The sequence below is a fragment of the Echiichthys vipera genome, assembly GCF_963691815.1.
Source record: "Echiichthys vipera genome assembly, chromosome: 8".
NCBI classification, from domain to species: domain Eukaryota; kingdom Metazoa; phylum Chordata; class Actinopteri; order Perciformes; family Trachinidae; genus Echiichthys; species Echiichthys vipera.
In genome coordinates, this window is record NC_139833.1 from 12,849,264 (window position 1) to 12,865,017 (window position 15,754).

Here is a 15,754-nt window from a genome sequence, read left to right on the forward strand (position 1 = left end):
ACGCGTCCGGGTAGCGAGGTATACAGAGCCACAGGAAACAGACACTTAAGTCTGTTAAAGGAGAGTTTATGGACAGAAAAGAGAAAAGAATGACAGCTGTGTTAAAAGCTAAATATGTATGAGAGGTAGATATGTAAAAAAAAAGAAAAGTCCAACTTCATCCAGCATTAGTTCTGCTGTTTATAATAATGATACCAGTGTCACAGCTGTCTCTCAGTCGACCGGGTAACTGAACAATGTTGATGAGTAACCTCACTCATATGCTCACACACACGCGCACGCGCACACACACACACACACACACACACACACACACACACACACGCACACACGCACTCAGATATTTAGTAAATAATTCTCATCAAAAATAAGTCATTTGACATCATACATCCTTTGTTTTGTACAGTTTGACCCGTGAAAAATCTCACAAAATTCGTTCTCACAGTATTTTTTCACCATCTTCTGTCGTGTTTGCCAGCATCAGTATAGCCTACTCTTTAAATTCCGAAAACAAATACTTCTTTAAAGGTTTTTAAGTCTATATATTACATAACACCCTCTTCCAGGCGCTAAGTATTTGTCAGTAGAACGGACGGTAAATGAGTCCTACGCTATTTACAACTTCAGTCTGTTTAGTCTCTCGAGGAGAGGTTGTGATGGAGGCAGGAAGTAAAAATCATTTCCAAGGATCTCACAATCTGTCCTGCAGCGTCCATGGATCAGCCAATCCCAGAGCTCAGAAGAGACGCCTTTGACCCCCCAGTGGGTGGGGGGCTCAGTACGGGGTGAAGCGGTTGTATCCTCCTCTGTACAAACTGGCCTGTTGACAGAAGAGTGCCAGGTGTGACCAGGGTCTGCTGTGAACCGCACATGCAACAAGATAGCTTTCAACAGAGGCTGTGTGTGTGTGTGTATGTGTGTGTGTGTGTGTGTGTGTGTTTTGACTCCACTCACCATTGTACCAACTCCATATGTCGCCGCTGGTCCAACCGAGTGGTGATAGGGATCTGCACCTGTCGTGTAAACGCGTCCGTATCTGGTGAAAAACATCAGAAGCAGATGGAAGTGTCATGTGCAGTAGACAGCCTTTTTTGATTTATAAGTTTAGCTGCTCATATTTAGTCTTTTTTAAGTTCTCCCTTCATTAAAGTGTAATTCCGGCGCAAAATCATCCCATGGTCTTTTTCGGCACTTACATAAATCAAATAAGCCATAACAACTTTTAACCAAGAAATCCTGAAGAGTCGCTAACAGCCGGACGTGGCAAACACTGATTAGTTTGGGGCATTACGGTGATGGCATTTAAGTGGCTTTGTTAACCATTAATACTGCTCAAAATAACACTTGATAAGTATCCCTACACATAAAACGAAGCATCAATGGGCTCCTTCCTTTTTGATTGCATTTAGTAATCGACTCGAATGGACTTTACTATGAGAGGAGCTGGTACCGGGGCCAGTGGGTACAGTAAGTCTTTCAAAACACTCTTTTAATAAACTCTGGGTTCACTAACTACATTGTTGGTGCTTTGTTTTATGTGTAGGGACTCTTATTATGCTACTGCAGAGGGTTGGTGTTATCTTGAGCAGTATTAGTGGTTAAAAAAGACGTTTTAATGCCTTCACCATAATGTGTGTGTGTGTGTGTGTGTGTGTGTGTGTGTATGTGTGTGTGTGTGTGTGTGTGTGTGTGTGTGTGTGTGTGTGTGTGTGTGTGTGTGTGTGTGTGTGTGTGTGTGTGTGTGTGTGTGTGTGTGTGTGTGTGTGTGTGTGTGTGTGTGTGTCATCAGGGCTAAATGTGGTCATGGAGACACCTTCAGGAAACTTTAAAGGTGTGTAGTTGAGATAATAATTAAGGTCAAGTTTGAAAAAGGGTGTGGTCCTGACACTTTTAGCCTGTGGCCTGGTTTGGTGTCACAGCTGGTGTGAACCCAGGTCTCTAGTTTTTCTAAAAATGGTTAAAGTGACTGCTCAGTGTAAACAACATAGCTTAGATGAGGTGAGCGCAGCTATTGAGCAAGTTTTATCAGAATTAGAGTATTCCTTCTCTGAAAGCAGAGCAAAAAATGACACTAGAGGCTCTTATGGACTCGGCCCTGAAATTGTGACTTTTATCCGTATATTTCCGTTACACAAACGCTAAATATCCTCTAAGCCAGGTGTCTGAAACTGATCCAGTAAAGGGCCACTGTGGCTGCAGGTTTTTATTCAAACCAAGCAAGAAAACACCTGACTAGACTTATTTAACCAACTGAATCGCCTTCACACAGTTGGATTTGTTGGACCAGGTCCAGCTCTGTTAGTGTTAATAAGCTTTGTTAGTACGTCATATGCTTCATTGATCTGATTGGTGGATTTGGCCTGTCTATCACCAACATAGGCGGTGATAAAGATGGTTTATCCAATCAGTAACCAGTATTTTCGCCCCTTCCCAAAACATCACCAAACCAGATCGATATGCAGGGCAAATGCAAATCAATCCATCTAGAGGTATCCCATTAGTGTATTGGCTCAATCTGTCAAATAAATTTAAATGAAGTTAACATTTATAATCCTGCTGAGAGGAACACGTGTGGTGTTTATCTGCCTACCCGTCACTGTAGGTTGCTGTGGCAGCAGATGCTGATTGAGCCACTCTATAAGCTGCAGGATAGCCACCCTGCACCGAAAAAAAATGATATAAAGGACATTAATAAAGCTGCTGCACTTTCAAAAATGGCTTTAAGGAAGGAAATGTGTGCAGTTACTCACGTAGACTTCTGCTCCATAGAGCCCATCCTGATACACCACCCTGATAAAAGGAATCAAACAATATTAAAATGTTGAAGTAGTGAATGAAGACCAGGTACTGGGACTTGGGCGCAGACTCGTACCCTGGGTAGGCCGGCATAGCAGCAGGCGTGGCTGCAGCAGAGCGGATCGTGTTGTAGACGGCTCGGCCTCGACCACGCAGCGCAGAGCCCCGGTAGGCCAAGGTGGGAGTTGCCATGGGATACGGGAAACTGGCAACTAAAGAAGAAAAACAAACAAGTGGATAGTACAAATGCTGGTTATCTTATAACAACAGTACATAAGTGTTACAGAGAGGAACCTACCTGTATAGAGTTCAGGTGCGTACATCGCCCCCATGACCGGGTTGATCTTCCATCCAGAGGCTTCACAGGAAAAACAATGAGAATAAGTTTCACAGAAGCCTCCCAGAATCCTTCAGTGCACAAAGAATTCATGAGACGTCTTACTTGAAATTTCACCATTCACAATAGGCGTCTGGGGCTTCTTGGTCACTACTCTTGCAGTGGCATTATTAACCTGGGGAGACATGGAGCAGGACAAAGGCAGCGGCATTGAATAAATATGCAGAATATTAATGTGAAACGCTACAAAACGAAGGAAATTCTCCCTCACCTCAATCTTTCTCCCCTCCACAATCGTCCCGTTCAGCTTTTCTCTTGCTCGGTCAGCCTCGCCCGCGCTCTCGAAGGTGACGAACCCAAAACCCTGCAAGTTAAGTTCACAGGCATGTTGTTTATTTAAACATTATTTAAATGTTTATTTCGAATATGTAAATAAAATTAAAACAGAAAACAAAAAATAATAATCATAAAGAAAAAGATTTTGTACCATTGCAGACAAAGAAAAAAGAGAAAAAGAAAAACACAAAAATAATTTAAGCGATAAATAAATAAACATTAAATTCACATATTTGAAAAGTAGCGGAAAGAAGAATAATTCATTTAATCCCTCCCCTGCTCCATAATTAGTAGTATTTCATTATTTATACTTTATATGTATTAATCACCACTTATCTTTACTTTAAAACAATATATAAATTCATTTTAGTATATGTTTCAGCATATTTATTTATAATTTTATAACATATTAATTCCCACTTATCTGTACTTTATAACAAGATATAAATTAATTTCAGTATATGTTTCCTACATCTTATTATTTTCTCTTGTATTAACTGCAACTCAATATTATTTTATATATATTTTATTATATGATCCCTTCCATTTTACACTAAATACACAGAATAAACAAAGGAATCATATTTTATGATTATTTTTTTTCTTCATAAAAATAATTTATAATTTTTATGTGATGCTCACCTTTGACCCCCTCTCGTTGAAGATAATTTCTACATCAAGGATCTTCCCAAATTGCTGAAAAAGTCAGAAAAAGTATTTCACGTGAATTTAATAGAACCGATAAAGGTCATTTAACAACTGTATAAATGCATCGTGATATAAAGAAATGTTTACCCCAAACATCTGGCGGAGGTCTGGGTCTCTGAAGCGGAAAGGGATGTTGGAGACGTGGAGGCGTTTCGGTTGGGCCTTCCCCGACCCCTCCTCATCACTGCCACTTCCTGCTCCGCCCCCTGATGACACGGACACGCTCAGAGACTGGGGGTCAGAGGTCACAGGGGCCAAACCCTCATCCTGACAGTGAGAAAGGATGAAAACAGGGGGAGGAGGAAGAGGAGAGAAATCGAGCATGTGGATAGAAGAAGAAGAAGAAGAAGAAGAAGAAGAAGAAGAAGAAGAAGAAGAAGAAGAAGAAGAAGAAGAAGAAGAAGATGAAGAAGAAGAAGAAGAAGAAGAAGAAGAAGAAGAAGAAGAAGAAGAAGAATGGACGGGAAGGAACAAACAAAAACAGAAAGATGGAAAACAAAAGATGGAAAAAGAAAGAGCATAAATGAGATGAGAGTAGGTGAAAAGAAAAAACGAGGAGAGAGCATCAGTAGAGAAGCAAAGAAAGAAAAAGGGGGAAACAAATCATAAAGTCAATTCAGATTCAAAGTCTGTGTGTGCCGCGTAAGCATCGCATGGCATTAGGCAAAGATCATTTTCATGAAGTGATTCAAACCAAAGTCCAAAGAGCATTCAGCAACCAGTGATCCTTCTCAGGCAAATGTGAGGAGGCATGAAAAGAGCTCCATTTTAGTGCGGCGTCTTTGAACACATGCCCGTAGGAGAGTATAAAGACTAATGCACTGTACAAAAACAGTAAAGATTATATATCTGACTTGTGTTCACTCAAGCTGAGGTGAAGAGAGTTAAAGTTTAAGCCTGAAAACTCAAGTCCTCATATTATATAAGCAGTCGTAATAATCTCTAATATACATACACAACTATGGTAATAATTATCTAGTTAAGATTGCCCCATGCAGAAAAAATCCAGTACTAATGTGCCAAAACCAAAACATTCACTATCCCACAATGCACCACGATGCTAGAGTGTGTGCACGTGTATGTGTTGGTCAACCAGCTTCATCAACCGTTGCAAAAAAAAAGAGTTAATTATATGTTTTTTTTAGGACAAATTAATGAGTCCAAACAAGGAAATGAGAGTGAAAAGGTCTGCAAGGAAAAATAGAATAAAAATAAAGTGAGCTTCAGCAGAAAGAGAGAGGGAAAGAGCGGACAGAGAAAAAGAAACATTAAAAAAAGCAAAGAAAAATTACTGTAAAAGGTATGTGAAGAAAAAACTGGCAGTCCTTTATGCAGAAGTGAAGACGTTGATTATTAGCATTAACACTATTACCAAGAGGCAGGAAGTGGGGAAAAGGCCTCAGTGCAGCAGTGGAGAAGAACAGTAAATCAAAGAAAACAAGGCAAAGAAGGTGCGCAGAAAGCTTGAAAGAGGAAAAGAGGGTGATGGGGGTCAAAACTGTACGTTCCACAAGGGTCAGTCTGGGATCACGGTGCTGCTTTTCTGCCAAAGGTTAAAGGTCATTTTGTCAAGGGGCATAATTAATAAGTTGGGGATAGAAGGTACAGAGACACGTTCACACACGGGAGCGTTTTACACACATAAACGCACACAGGCCACTGGATTACAGTACACTGCCCTGCCATGGCTGACTACTGCAGACTACCACATCCACACACACACACACACACACACACACACCACAGACAGGCTACAGTGGAGGGGGAGACAGGGAGAGGGGGTTGAATTGGGTGGTGGTGTCATGTCACGATGCAGAAATGTGTTTCTGGACCTGAGTGATATTTCAGAAGGGGGGAAAGGGGGGTCATCTGGTCAGCCTCCCCCTTTGACCCCCATCCCTCCATGGCGACGTCTCAACTTTCCCCCCGAAAATCAGCGCGGACCCGAGTATGTCAGGGGCTCTAGTAATAAAATATATAGATGGGGCCACAAAACACCATTTATGAGAGGAGGAAGAGAGATGCGCTGCAGAAGGACACAGAGCTGAGCTGCCACACAGATCCGACAAAACACCTCTGACCTCCTCGTACTGGATGAGTTCATGCCTGAAGGAAATGTGATTAGTGAATGTCATATAGCAAGTGACTAATTTCTGTCTAAATGGAGCCTGAAAAAACGTGTTGTCTTAAAGGTCATAAAAGTGAAAAACACAATATTTCAAACTGTTTCCAAATGAAAACAAACTTTCAAAGATTTTTTTTCAGAAATTTGAGACAATGGAGACGGAGTGGTGCATGATGATGGAGAAGGATCTGGCTGCAGTTCTGCAGCCGTGGTTTTTCGCCACGGTGCCACAAGTATTTAAACCCAAGCAGACGAGGTTGAATGAGTAGCGTCAGCAAACGTGATTATTCAGTGAATACGTTTTATATGTTTAATCTTACAGCAATTTCAAAAAAGTAAGTAAAAGTGAAATACGTCTGTTTTCATGGGCTCAGGAATAAACCATATTTTTATTAAAACGAGGTTGATAAACAAACTTATGTCATCTACAGGAGCATATAGCATTGTGTCACGAGCGGCACATGGTTAGTCAAGGGGAGCATACCTATGTATATGACCAAGGAACATCGGACCCTTTTTTTAAAAAAGATCTGATGTTCCCCACTGTTCACAGAAAGGGTCCTATGTTTCCCAGTCTGTTATTTTTTCCACAATCAGTGCCGAATTCCCCGGCGAATAGGCTTATGTAGACCCTAACACTTCCCCCTAACTCTGAGCCTAACCGTAACTCCTAACCTTTTCAAAACGCTGAATCAAATCCGCGAAGACAGAGGCTAATTCGACCTGGGATAGGACCCTTTTGAGGAAAAAAGGTACGACCCCTAGCTTGGATAGTAATGACAATGGGTGTAATACACCTTTAAACCCATAAATAAGCAGGTAGAAAGTATTTGAGTTTATATATGGCTATGCTTGGTTATTTATTTGCAGTCATCCAATTCGATAGGTGGCGAAAAAACAAGAACTGCACAGGGGCTCAAAATAAAGGCATGATGAGCTAAATGCTCCGTCAGCACGCCAACATGGAGGTAAATGGATGATGGTGGCGTGCAAAGTCACAGCAGCTCTGTGCTCTCAGTCATGCAGAGGTATTTTTATTATTTTAATCTAACCTGTTTGAATTTAATGCTCTTGTTTTTATCTTATTTTCTTGCTTCTTCATGCTGATGATAAGCAGGTTTACAGTGTTCACCAATATTGGATGCTAACACAAGATTTTAGCGTGTTAGCATGCTAACATTTGCACTAAACAAAAAACACAAAGTGCAGCTGAGGCTCATTAGTTGTTGAAATATTGAATGAATTGAAACTTTGACCTGATGATGGCGCTCGGGGATAAGTCACAGGATCACCAAAGTCATTAGGATTTATCCTTGAGGGACCTTGAACATCAGTCGCAAATTTCATGTCAATCCATCAAATGGCTGTCAAGATATTAATGTGTTGACTTAATAATTTGACCAACCAACAGACCAACATTACCATCTCCAGTGCCTTATAACTAGCATGATTTAAACAACAAAAAAGGCCAATGCAGGGCTCCAGAATCAAGAAACATAAAATTAGATTTTTGTAAATACTTTGAACAAGTTGATATTTATTGGAAACAGGTTGGAATAATTGAACTGCACTGGTAGATATTTCACTTATTTAAAAAAATAAGGACACAGTTACAGACAAAGTGGCAGATATTTTTGCATTGTGACAGACTGTTGAATTTACATACGAAAAAAACACCTTAATTTGTAAATTAATAAGCTTTCTCTTATATTACAATTACCCTCTATCACAAACTTGATTTCTGCATTGAATGAACCACAAACACATACAAAGTGTAAGTTATGTCGTGTACGTCTTCTACACACTTAACTGTCAGTATCCTCTCAAAATGTCACGGCCACAATCTTCTAAGGTGATCTGTTTTATTGCCTTCTAAATAAGACACACGGGAGACGTAAAAGTGAGGATTTATTTTCATCAACAAATCCCCACTCAGCTGCCCGCTCTCACTTTGAGTGTGAGCGACATTCCCGTACATGGACACAACAGTGGAGGAGGGGCTCTAAATATAGCAGGAAACCCAATGTTCCCCTGATAGGACATATGGATGTACTACCTGAAGCAGCAGGGCTTCTTGTCGCATTAATTCACTTAAGATCACAGTTTATTGGGACATGAATTTCCTTTTAACTTACAAACTGTTCTTACCGAGTTACTGGATGTGAGACCCTCTACCCCTTCGAGCTGAGGGCCCTGATAGACTCTGAGCTGGGGATGTTCGGGGTACTCTGAACCTGGATGTGCAGAGGTGAAATCGAGAGGTGGCAGTCTGCCCACAGATGTTGGTGGGCCTTGACCTGGAGGGGGGTAGGAGGGAGGAGGGGCGTAGACCTGGGCCAGGGCGGGGTCGCCGCTGCCGGGGCCGGCCTCCTGAGTGGGGCCCCCCTGCAGCAAGAGAGAGCGAGAGAGAGAGAGAGAGAGAGAGAGAGAGAGAGAGAGAGAGAGAGGGGGAGAAAAAGAGTAGGGAGAGGGAGAGAGAGGGAGGGATCAGCCACTGATGCCACACAAATATCAAGTGTCAAAGGTGTAAACAAACTAACCACCATGTTGTTACTGTTCTTCTGTGGTGAATGTAGTTTATGATGCAAAAACAAACACAAATATCTCCAGTAATCAAGTATGAGACAGAGGTACATGTGTAATCCAAACAACTAAATGTCTACATGCTTGTTTAGGACAAAAATGTTGTGACTTCTTGTTTAAATACTAAAATTAAAAGGCTCTCTAACTGAAATTGGTGGAAACTATTTTTACTTAAGTACACTCTTGAAAAACTTTTAATTTACTTGAGTGTTTCATTCTCTTTCTACTTTCTACTTCTACTCCACCAAACTTCAGAGGCAAACTTTGTACTATACTTAATCAATAACCTTAGCTATAGGTAAATTAGTAGATCCAGAATAATATAACATATATGTATAATCAACAAATAAATCTTTATTGTATCGCTCTATCTTTATTGATCCCTCGAGAGAAATTCAGCTACCCATCAGGATATACAGTGATTCACGTTAATCCCACCTTTACATTAAAGTGATGAACACATTAATGTATCGATACCTATCAATAAAATAAAAAAATACGTATCATTCTGAAATGCCCTATTCTGCATAATGAGAACAATACTTTTGTGCTTATACTTACTTTTGAATGCAGGACTTTCACTTGTAACAGGATTTGAGCACTGTGGTATTGCTACTTTTACTTTTACTGAGTAAATTATAATTTTTCCCCCTACTGCTAACAGCTAGAGCTGAAACAATGAGTTGATGACCAGTTAATTTAAATGAATTGGAAACGATTTTAATAAATGATTTACCATGTGTCATTTAACCAAAGTCCTACTCAAATATGTCCTGGTTGCAGTTTCTCAAATTTGAAGATTTTGTGCATTTCTCTGGTTTATATTGTAGTAAAACATTTACTTTTTTGTTTTAGACAAAAGAACCAGGAACATTGTGACAGGGGATTTGAAATAGAATATATATATACATATACAGTATATAGTATATAGTATTATAGTATAATTGATCCAGTAGTTCATTGAAAAACTAATAGATAGACCAATGAACATGAAAACTCAGCCACATCCAAAATCAAATCAAAGTTTAAACCTAAATTTGAACTCATTCAAGTCAAAAACAGACATAGTTAAGCAGAGAAACGTACATGTCAGCACACATGAAAACAGATCATATTAACACAGAGGGGAACAACCGTCCTACACAGCCTTGATACAGGCAAATTATTCAAGTTAGGAGCTAAAGGCATTGTCTTACCCCGTTACTGCATTCCTCGAGCTCTGATGCATTGTCCAACAACTGCTGCATGTTTTAATGCAGCTGACCACCCGCCTACTGCACCACAGTCCTACTCATCCACCAATCACATCAAAAGATGCCACAGCAAAGGGGACCAGGAGGCCACACCAGCTGTGGTCATCTGTAACTGTCAATCACCCCCCCCCCACCCCACCAACCCCTTTAAACACTTATGAACACACACACGCACACACACACACACACACACTCACACACACACGCACACACACACACACACACACACACACACACACACACACACACATGAACACAGCAGATAGAGCTCTTCCCCCAAGATGAGGTATTTATGAATGTAAATGCTCCTGCAGTTGCAAGTCAGTATATCACGGTAAAGGTCGACTCTAAGAATACCACGTTTCGAGGGCAGTGTGGTTTTTTTATTACTTTTTATTACTAACAGCATTTTTTTTTAGATAAAATGTATTTACTTACCTACTCTTCTGGGAAACAGCTCATTTTGAGCCCAGTAAGAATTCTCACTTCATGCTCAAATATTTAAGAATTATAAACAGTGCTTTTGTGTCAGTATAGGTAGTACAGCAACTAAAAAATACAATTTTTTTTTCATCATTTTGTGTATCTTACTACTCAATATTTTACAATTTCAGTTAAAACCTTGTCAGTGTTTGAGTGTGGCTGTGGAAAATATGTCAGGATAAATGTGAAGCATAGCATAAAGACTGGAAATCAACTTTCAGTTTTTACAGTTTATTTGTTTATTTGAATGTTTGTAACAAGGTATAACGTGTTGATTGGCTTTAAAGGTGCGGGTAGGTGGATTTTGTTAACTTTAGACAGATCCAAGCTAGCTGTTTCCCCTTGTTTCCAGCTACGCTAAGCTAATTGGACCTCCTTATCTCTCGTTATTCATTTAAAAAGCCCCACTGTTGAAGCCTCACATCTCTCCTCCCATCTTTAGCTACAGTACATGATGCAGCAATTACTGAGATATCCCTCATTTACACACTAACGTTCAGGTAAAATGCAGCATTTAAATGGAATAAACTGCAAACTTCAGTCTTGTATTCCCTTTTTTAAGCGTTATTATGGGATGTTTTATTCATGACACTTGTAACTGTTTCTGATTCCTTTTTATTGTATAATTGTGTTGTTTCAGTTCTGTTGATTGTGTTCTTGGTCTCAGCCCTTTCTTGAAAAATAGATCTTAATCTCAATGACACTGCCTGATTAAATAAAATAAATACATATAAATCAGTTTCTGCAGCTTCATATTCAATGGACAGACGTGAAAGTAGTATCAGACTTTTCATCTTGTCAACATGTTTTCTTCAAGGTCAAACTATTAATCAAGCCTTTTTATATTGTGGTAGGCTATCGAACAGACAATTAAACTTAAGGCTGTATCCGCGTGTTGTCTTACGTCTAAAATGCCACAAGTTTGTCAGCCAGCTTTAGGATTTGGAAGGATTTAATATATAATTAAAAACTCTCTCCACTGTCATTTCATAAACTCGTATGTCTCTCTATCAGCTGTTGCACTCAAGAGGTGTGAAAAATGAGAGATGTGAAGATACTGATACAATAAAGAAGGAATTGGTTGATTGTGGGTCAAACACTTGAGCCACGTTTTCAGCCTGCACTGAAGTATTAAAGATGCCTCTTGTGTTTTCGATTGATTGACTAGATTGTTGAACCTTTTTGTTGCTCAGTCACTTTGTTTAATCAGTGGGTGAGACCATCCTGATCTCACGCGCTCCATTGTATTTCACTTGCAGATCAGCCTGGTAACATGCTACAGAGAAAATCAGTGTTGGTTTTGATGCGGATTTAAGTGTGACGCAACGAGAAGGGACTGTTTAGTGTAAACAACATGGCGGCTTCCAGGGCTGAGATGGGCGCAGCTATTGAACAAGCTGCTCGCCAGCGCTTTCTTCTCTTGAGCCAGGAGTTCATTGATAAACTAATAGATCCTGCTGTTGGAATGTGGAGCGGCACCTGTAATTGTGCCTTTTATCCGTAAATTTGCGTTGCACAAAATGCAAATATCCTTTACTGACATGTTGATTACTTTCTCAGCTTTGCCTCGACGCTGTAAGTACGTCAAATGCTCCGTTGATCTGATTGTTTGACCAGTATTTTCGCCCCTTCCCAAACAATCTCCAGTCGAGAGTTCCCAGATGGATACGCTGAGCAAATGAGAATCACGGGACTCAGTACATCTGGCAAAGTCAGGTTAACATTCATGTGGTTTTGGAATAATCTGAAAAGTTAGTTCCTGACTTGGAAAATTCATGTGAACGCCACCTCAAGTTGGAACAACTCAGAAAGTCGTCAAAAACGTTGGAACACGACTTTTCCAGTTGACGTCATATTGCGAAGTATATGTAGGGTTACCTTTTTTAATTCACATATTGCGTTTTAATGTTTTGCTCACATTAAATTGGTAATATTAGTTTGTTACCTTAAGTTGCTGTCCACGTACAGTGACCGAGTTAGAAAAGATATTTATCAGCATTAACCCCTGATAACAAGTCAGTAAAGCAATATTTTAGTGGTTTTAGGAATGTACCGGTGGAGCAACAAGTCTGGGATAAAATCACTAATATAAAGCTTCCCACTGGAAATAAATATAGGAAAGAGCTATCATGTGTTGTTTAAAAGCTCAAAGCAATAAAATACAAAATCTTCCATGTAGTTTCCAGGTCATGAAGTCAGAAGAATGACTTCCCAACTGGAGCACGTAAATGCACAATGAAGCAATGTTTAGCTACCATGTTCATTAGCATGCTAACATTTACTGATGGGTTCGGAGCATATATATGTTCCCCGCTTTGTATGTGAGTGGGGAACATAACCCTAACCATTTTTCAGAAAAAGGGTCCTATGTTCCTCGGTATGTATTGCGATCAGGAAACATAGGAACCTTTTGGGGAAAAACGGGAAACACTTGACCCCCGATATCACTGTATTTAATCATAAACCAAAAATATTGAGATCTAGATTTCGACCTGTTGATGATGCTAGAGGAAAAGTCACAGGATCACCAAAGATTTTACAATTCATTCTGAGGGGGTCATAACTGTGCGTAACAAATGTCACTGTGATTCATCCAATAGTTGTTGAGATATCTCACACACAAAAACAAACAAACGTAAACTTTAGGGTGGCCCTATAGAGTAAAAGTCAGCGGATCACTCAAGTCAGTATCCTCTTGACAACATGAATGTATGTACACAGCTTCACAGCAATCCATCCGATACGTGTTGAGACATTCACGTCCGGACCAGCGTGGCTGTCCAACTGACTCACATTCCCACTTCTTGAGCCTTGACATGTAAACTACTTCTACAACACTTTCTTGGACGGGCTTGCCCTGCTGTCACATGTGTTGTTGTTTCTTTTTAAATTCTGTAAAGTGCAGTATAATAACGGATTCTCCGGCGTGAAACTGAAGCGAACACTAACTCGTGTCTGTAACGTGTCCCATTTATCTCAAGAAACAACAGTGTCTGACTGCCTCGACCCTCCTCCCTGATAAAAAAGTGACAGATGAGTGAAGATAACACAGTCTGTTGGATATCACTGCCAGTCTTTGTATTCTCACAGACTGAAGCCGCCAGCCACTGTGTCTGATTCAGTATCACAGTGTCAGCAGATGTAGTGTATGCGCCCCCCTCTCCTTTACATTTGTTCCTTCTTTTTCTCGTCTCCCTCCTCAGCTGTCACTCGGTGGTCGGAGGTCAACGGCTCCGAGCCAGGTGCCTGCTGGGACAGCTGCCACAGGATTTACACACAGACGACACTAAACTGCAGATGTTGGCCTTTTAGTGCCGCTTCAGTTACAAATGTTAGTGAACACGACACAAATTAAATTAAACTAAACTAAATACCTAACTAACTAAATACTCATTCATCCATTGATTCTCTATATCCTGCTTTCTCCTATTCATATTAATTTTATAATATTCTGAAAGATATGTTTGGCTTTTATCAGATAGATGAAAGTAAAGACGAGTGAGAGACAGAAGAAGGCAAAGACTTGACCGGATTTCAAACCTAAGCTCTTCAAAAAATATGCTGTGCTTTAGTCATGGAGACAGAAAACTGCTGAAGGAGCGCTCAGTCTTTGGAAATATAACATCTAATTAGATTTTTTTAGTGGTAAAGACCTCAGGTTGCTTTGGGGAAGTACCTCATCCTTCAGGCCTTTTTGGTTCCAGTCAACAATACTTCTCTCGACACTTTTTTCTCTACATCTACACATTTTCACAAAGTAAACCTCTAAATTTAAACAAAAAAATTTGTGAATATAATGGGAGAACAGCTTAATACCCAATATTTAAATGCACAACAGGCAGGTCTCACACTTAAGTAGAGTTGAGTGCATAAAACGAGAAAGGCGTCAGAACCTCCTCCTGTGATTATCTGCTCAGGAGAGCAGGGCTAAAAATACGGCTGGTGTGAAGCGCAGAGACAAGGTAGAGAGATACCAGATGCATTGTGGCATTAACGGTATGTCAGGGACACTTAGACGCACACACAGCCTGCTGGCATCACAGAGACCAGGGGACTAAAGATAACCCCCTAATGTGTCCTTACTACGATGTTTCGCAATCATTGTCAGGCCTCTTTGGTTTGTCATTCTTCTATTCTCCTCTGTTCATGACACGTTTATTCACTATTAAGCGGTACAACACTAAACTAAATCAGATGTAAGATGTAACTCCTTAACTCAAAGGAGTAAGAGCTCTTTGGTTTCTTCTGGTGAATTAAATGTTGTCCTTCTCGCTGGGATTATGTTTGTTTTGATGGATCAGTGGCTACACTGACTTAGAGCTATAATAATGAATCTGTCAACAGAACAAAAAGATAGTTTATAGATAAAATGATCTATCAACAAAAAAAAGGATAATTAATTGATAAATGAATTGTTTCAGTCATTTTTTCGGTTTCAGCTTCTTAAATGTGAATATTTGCTAATTTCGTATAAATCTTCAATGATAAATACTTTTGGGTTCTTAACTTTAAACAACTTGTCAACTTGGGGTGCAAGAAATGGTTATTATTATTGATATAATGCCACATCTAATCTTTTATTTCCTGTCTCTGAATCCCGAGTGACCTTATAAAGACTCAACAAACTGGACATTTGATGGCGCAGACGTGTGAAGACAGACAATCGTGTTAGAGCAAATTAAGGAGAGTTTACCTGGACTATGCTGGGGTAGCATGTGGTTGTCTGTGGGTAGACAGGGAGTCCATACGGCTGGAGAATCACAGTGGGTGAGGAGAGCATGGCCCAAAAATGACCACGCACAAGGAGACAGGGAACGGTGGAAGATGGGAGGAAAAGGAGAAGGAGAGCAGGGGAAAAGGAAGGGTTGATATACACACAGGAGAGCAGGCAATCAGGCTGGAGCGAGGGAGAAAAACAGAAAAATCCCAACAGTAGAAAACAGAAGATCCAAGAGGGCGAAGGGGAAAGAAGGTTAATTTAACCCAGAAGAAGAAAAATCAAAGAATGTCCACAAAACAACCAATGTCCTGTCCGGAAAAGACAGGATATAGAGCAGTGAAAGAGAAAGCAAGTGAGCCTCTGTGTGTCCATCAGTTGATCATGCAGCCTGACAGACAGAAACACATGCTCAG

The 15,754-nt window shown here is 40.2% G+C and overlaps 1 protein-coding gene across 2 annotated transcripts; it reads right to left on the reverse strand.

Moving 5' to 3' along the window:
* Positions 1–636: 636 nt before the first annotated feature.
* On the reverse strand, positions 637–15,717 carry rbfox1l (RNA binding fox-1 homolog 1, like). 2 transcript variants are annotated; one of them, XM_083918739.1, is made up of 12 exons: positions 15,315–15,717; positions 8,451–8,687; positions 4,265–4,444; positions 4,112–4,165; positions 3,405–3,497; positions 3,239–3,308; positions 3,095–3,154; positions 2,873–3,008; positions 2,751–2,790; positions 2,591–2,658; positions 955–1,036; positions 637–820 (listed from the first exon to the last, which is right to left on the reverse strand). In XM_083918739.1, exons 1-12 carry the CDS (start codon positions 15,399–15,401, stop codon positions 776–778), a joined length of 1,152 nt encoding a protein of 383 aa, XP_083774865.1. In that variant the 5' UTR covers positions 15,402–15,717; the 3' UTR covers positions 637–775. The 2 variants fall into 2 exon arrangements, with proteins under 2 accessions (XP_083774865.1, XP_083774864.1); XM_083918738.1 differs by having other exon boundaries at positions 3,239–3,497.
* Positions 15,718–15,754: the final 37 nt, after the last annotated feature.

Bases quoted from the DNA above. Each gene is read 5' to 3' on its own strand.
- rbfox1l (XM_083918738.1), bottom strand. From the start codon at position 15,401: ATGCTCTCCTCACCCACTGTGATTCTCCAGCCGTATGGACTCCCTGTC. The intron at 4,445-8,450 runs GTAAGAACAGTT...TCTCACTGTCAG, and splicing joins GTCTCACATCCAGTAACTCG to GATGAGGGTTTGGCCCCTGT. The intron at 2,791-2,872 runs GTACGAGTCTGC...TCCTTTTATCAG, and splicing joins GCTATGCCGGCCTACCCAGG to GGTGGTGTATCAGGATGGGC.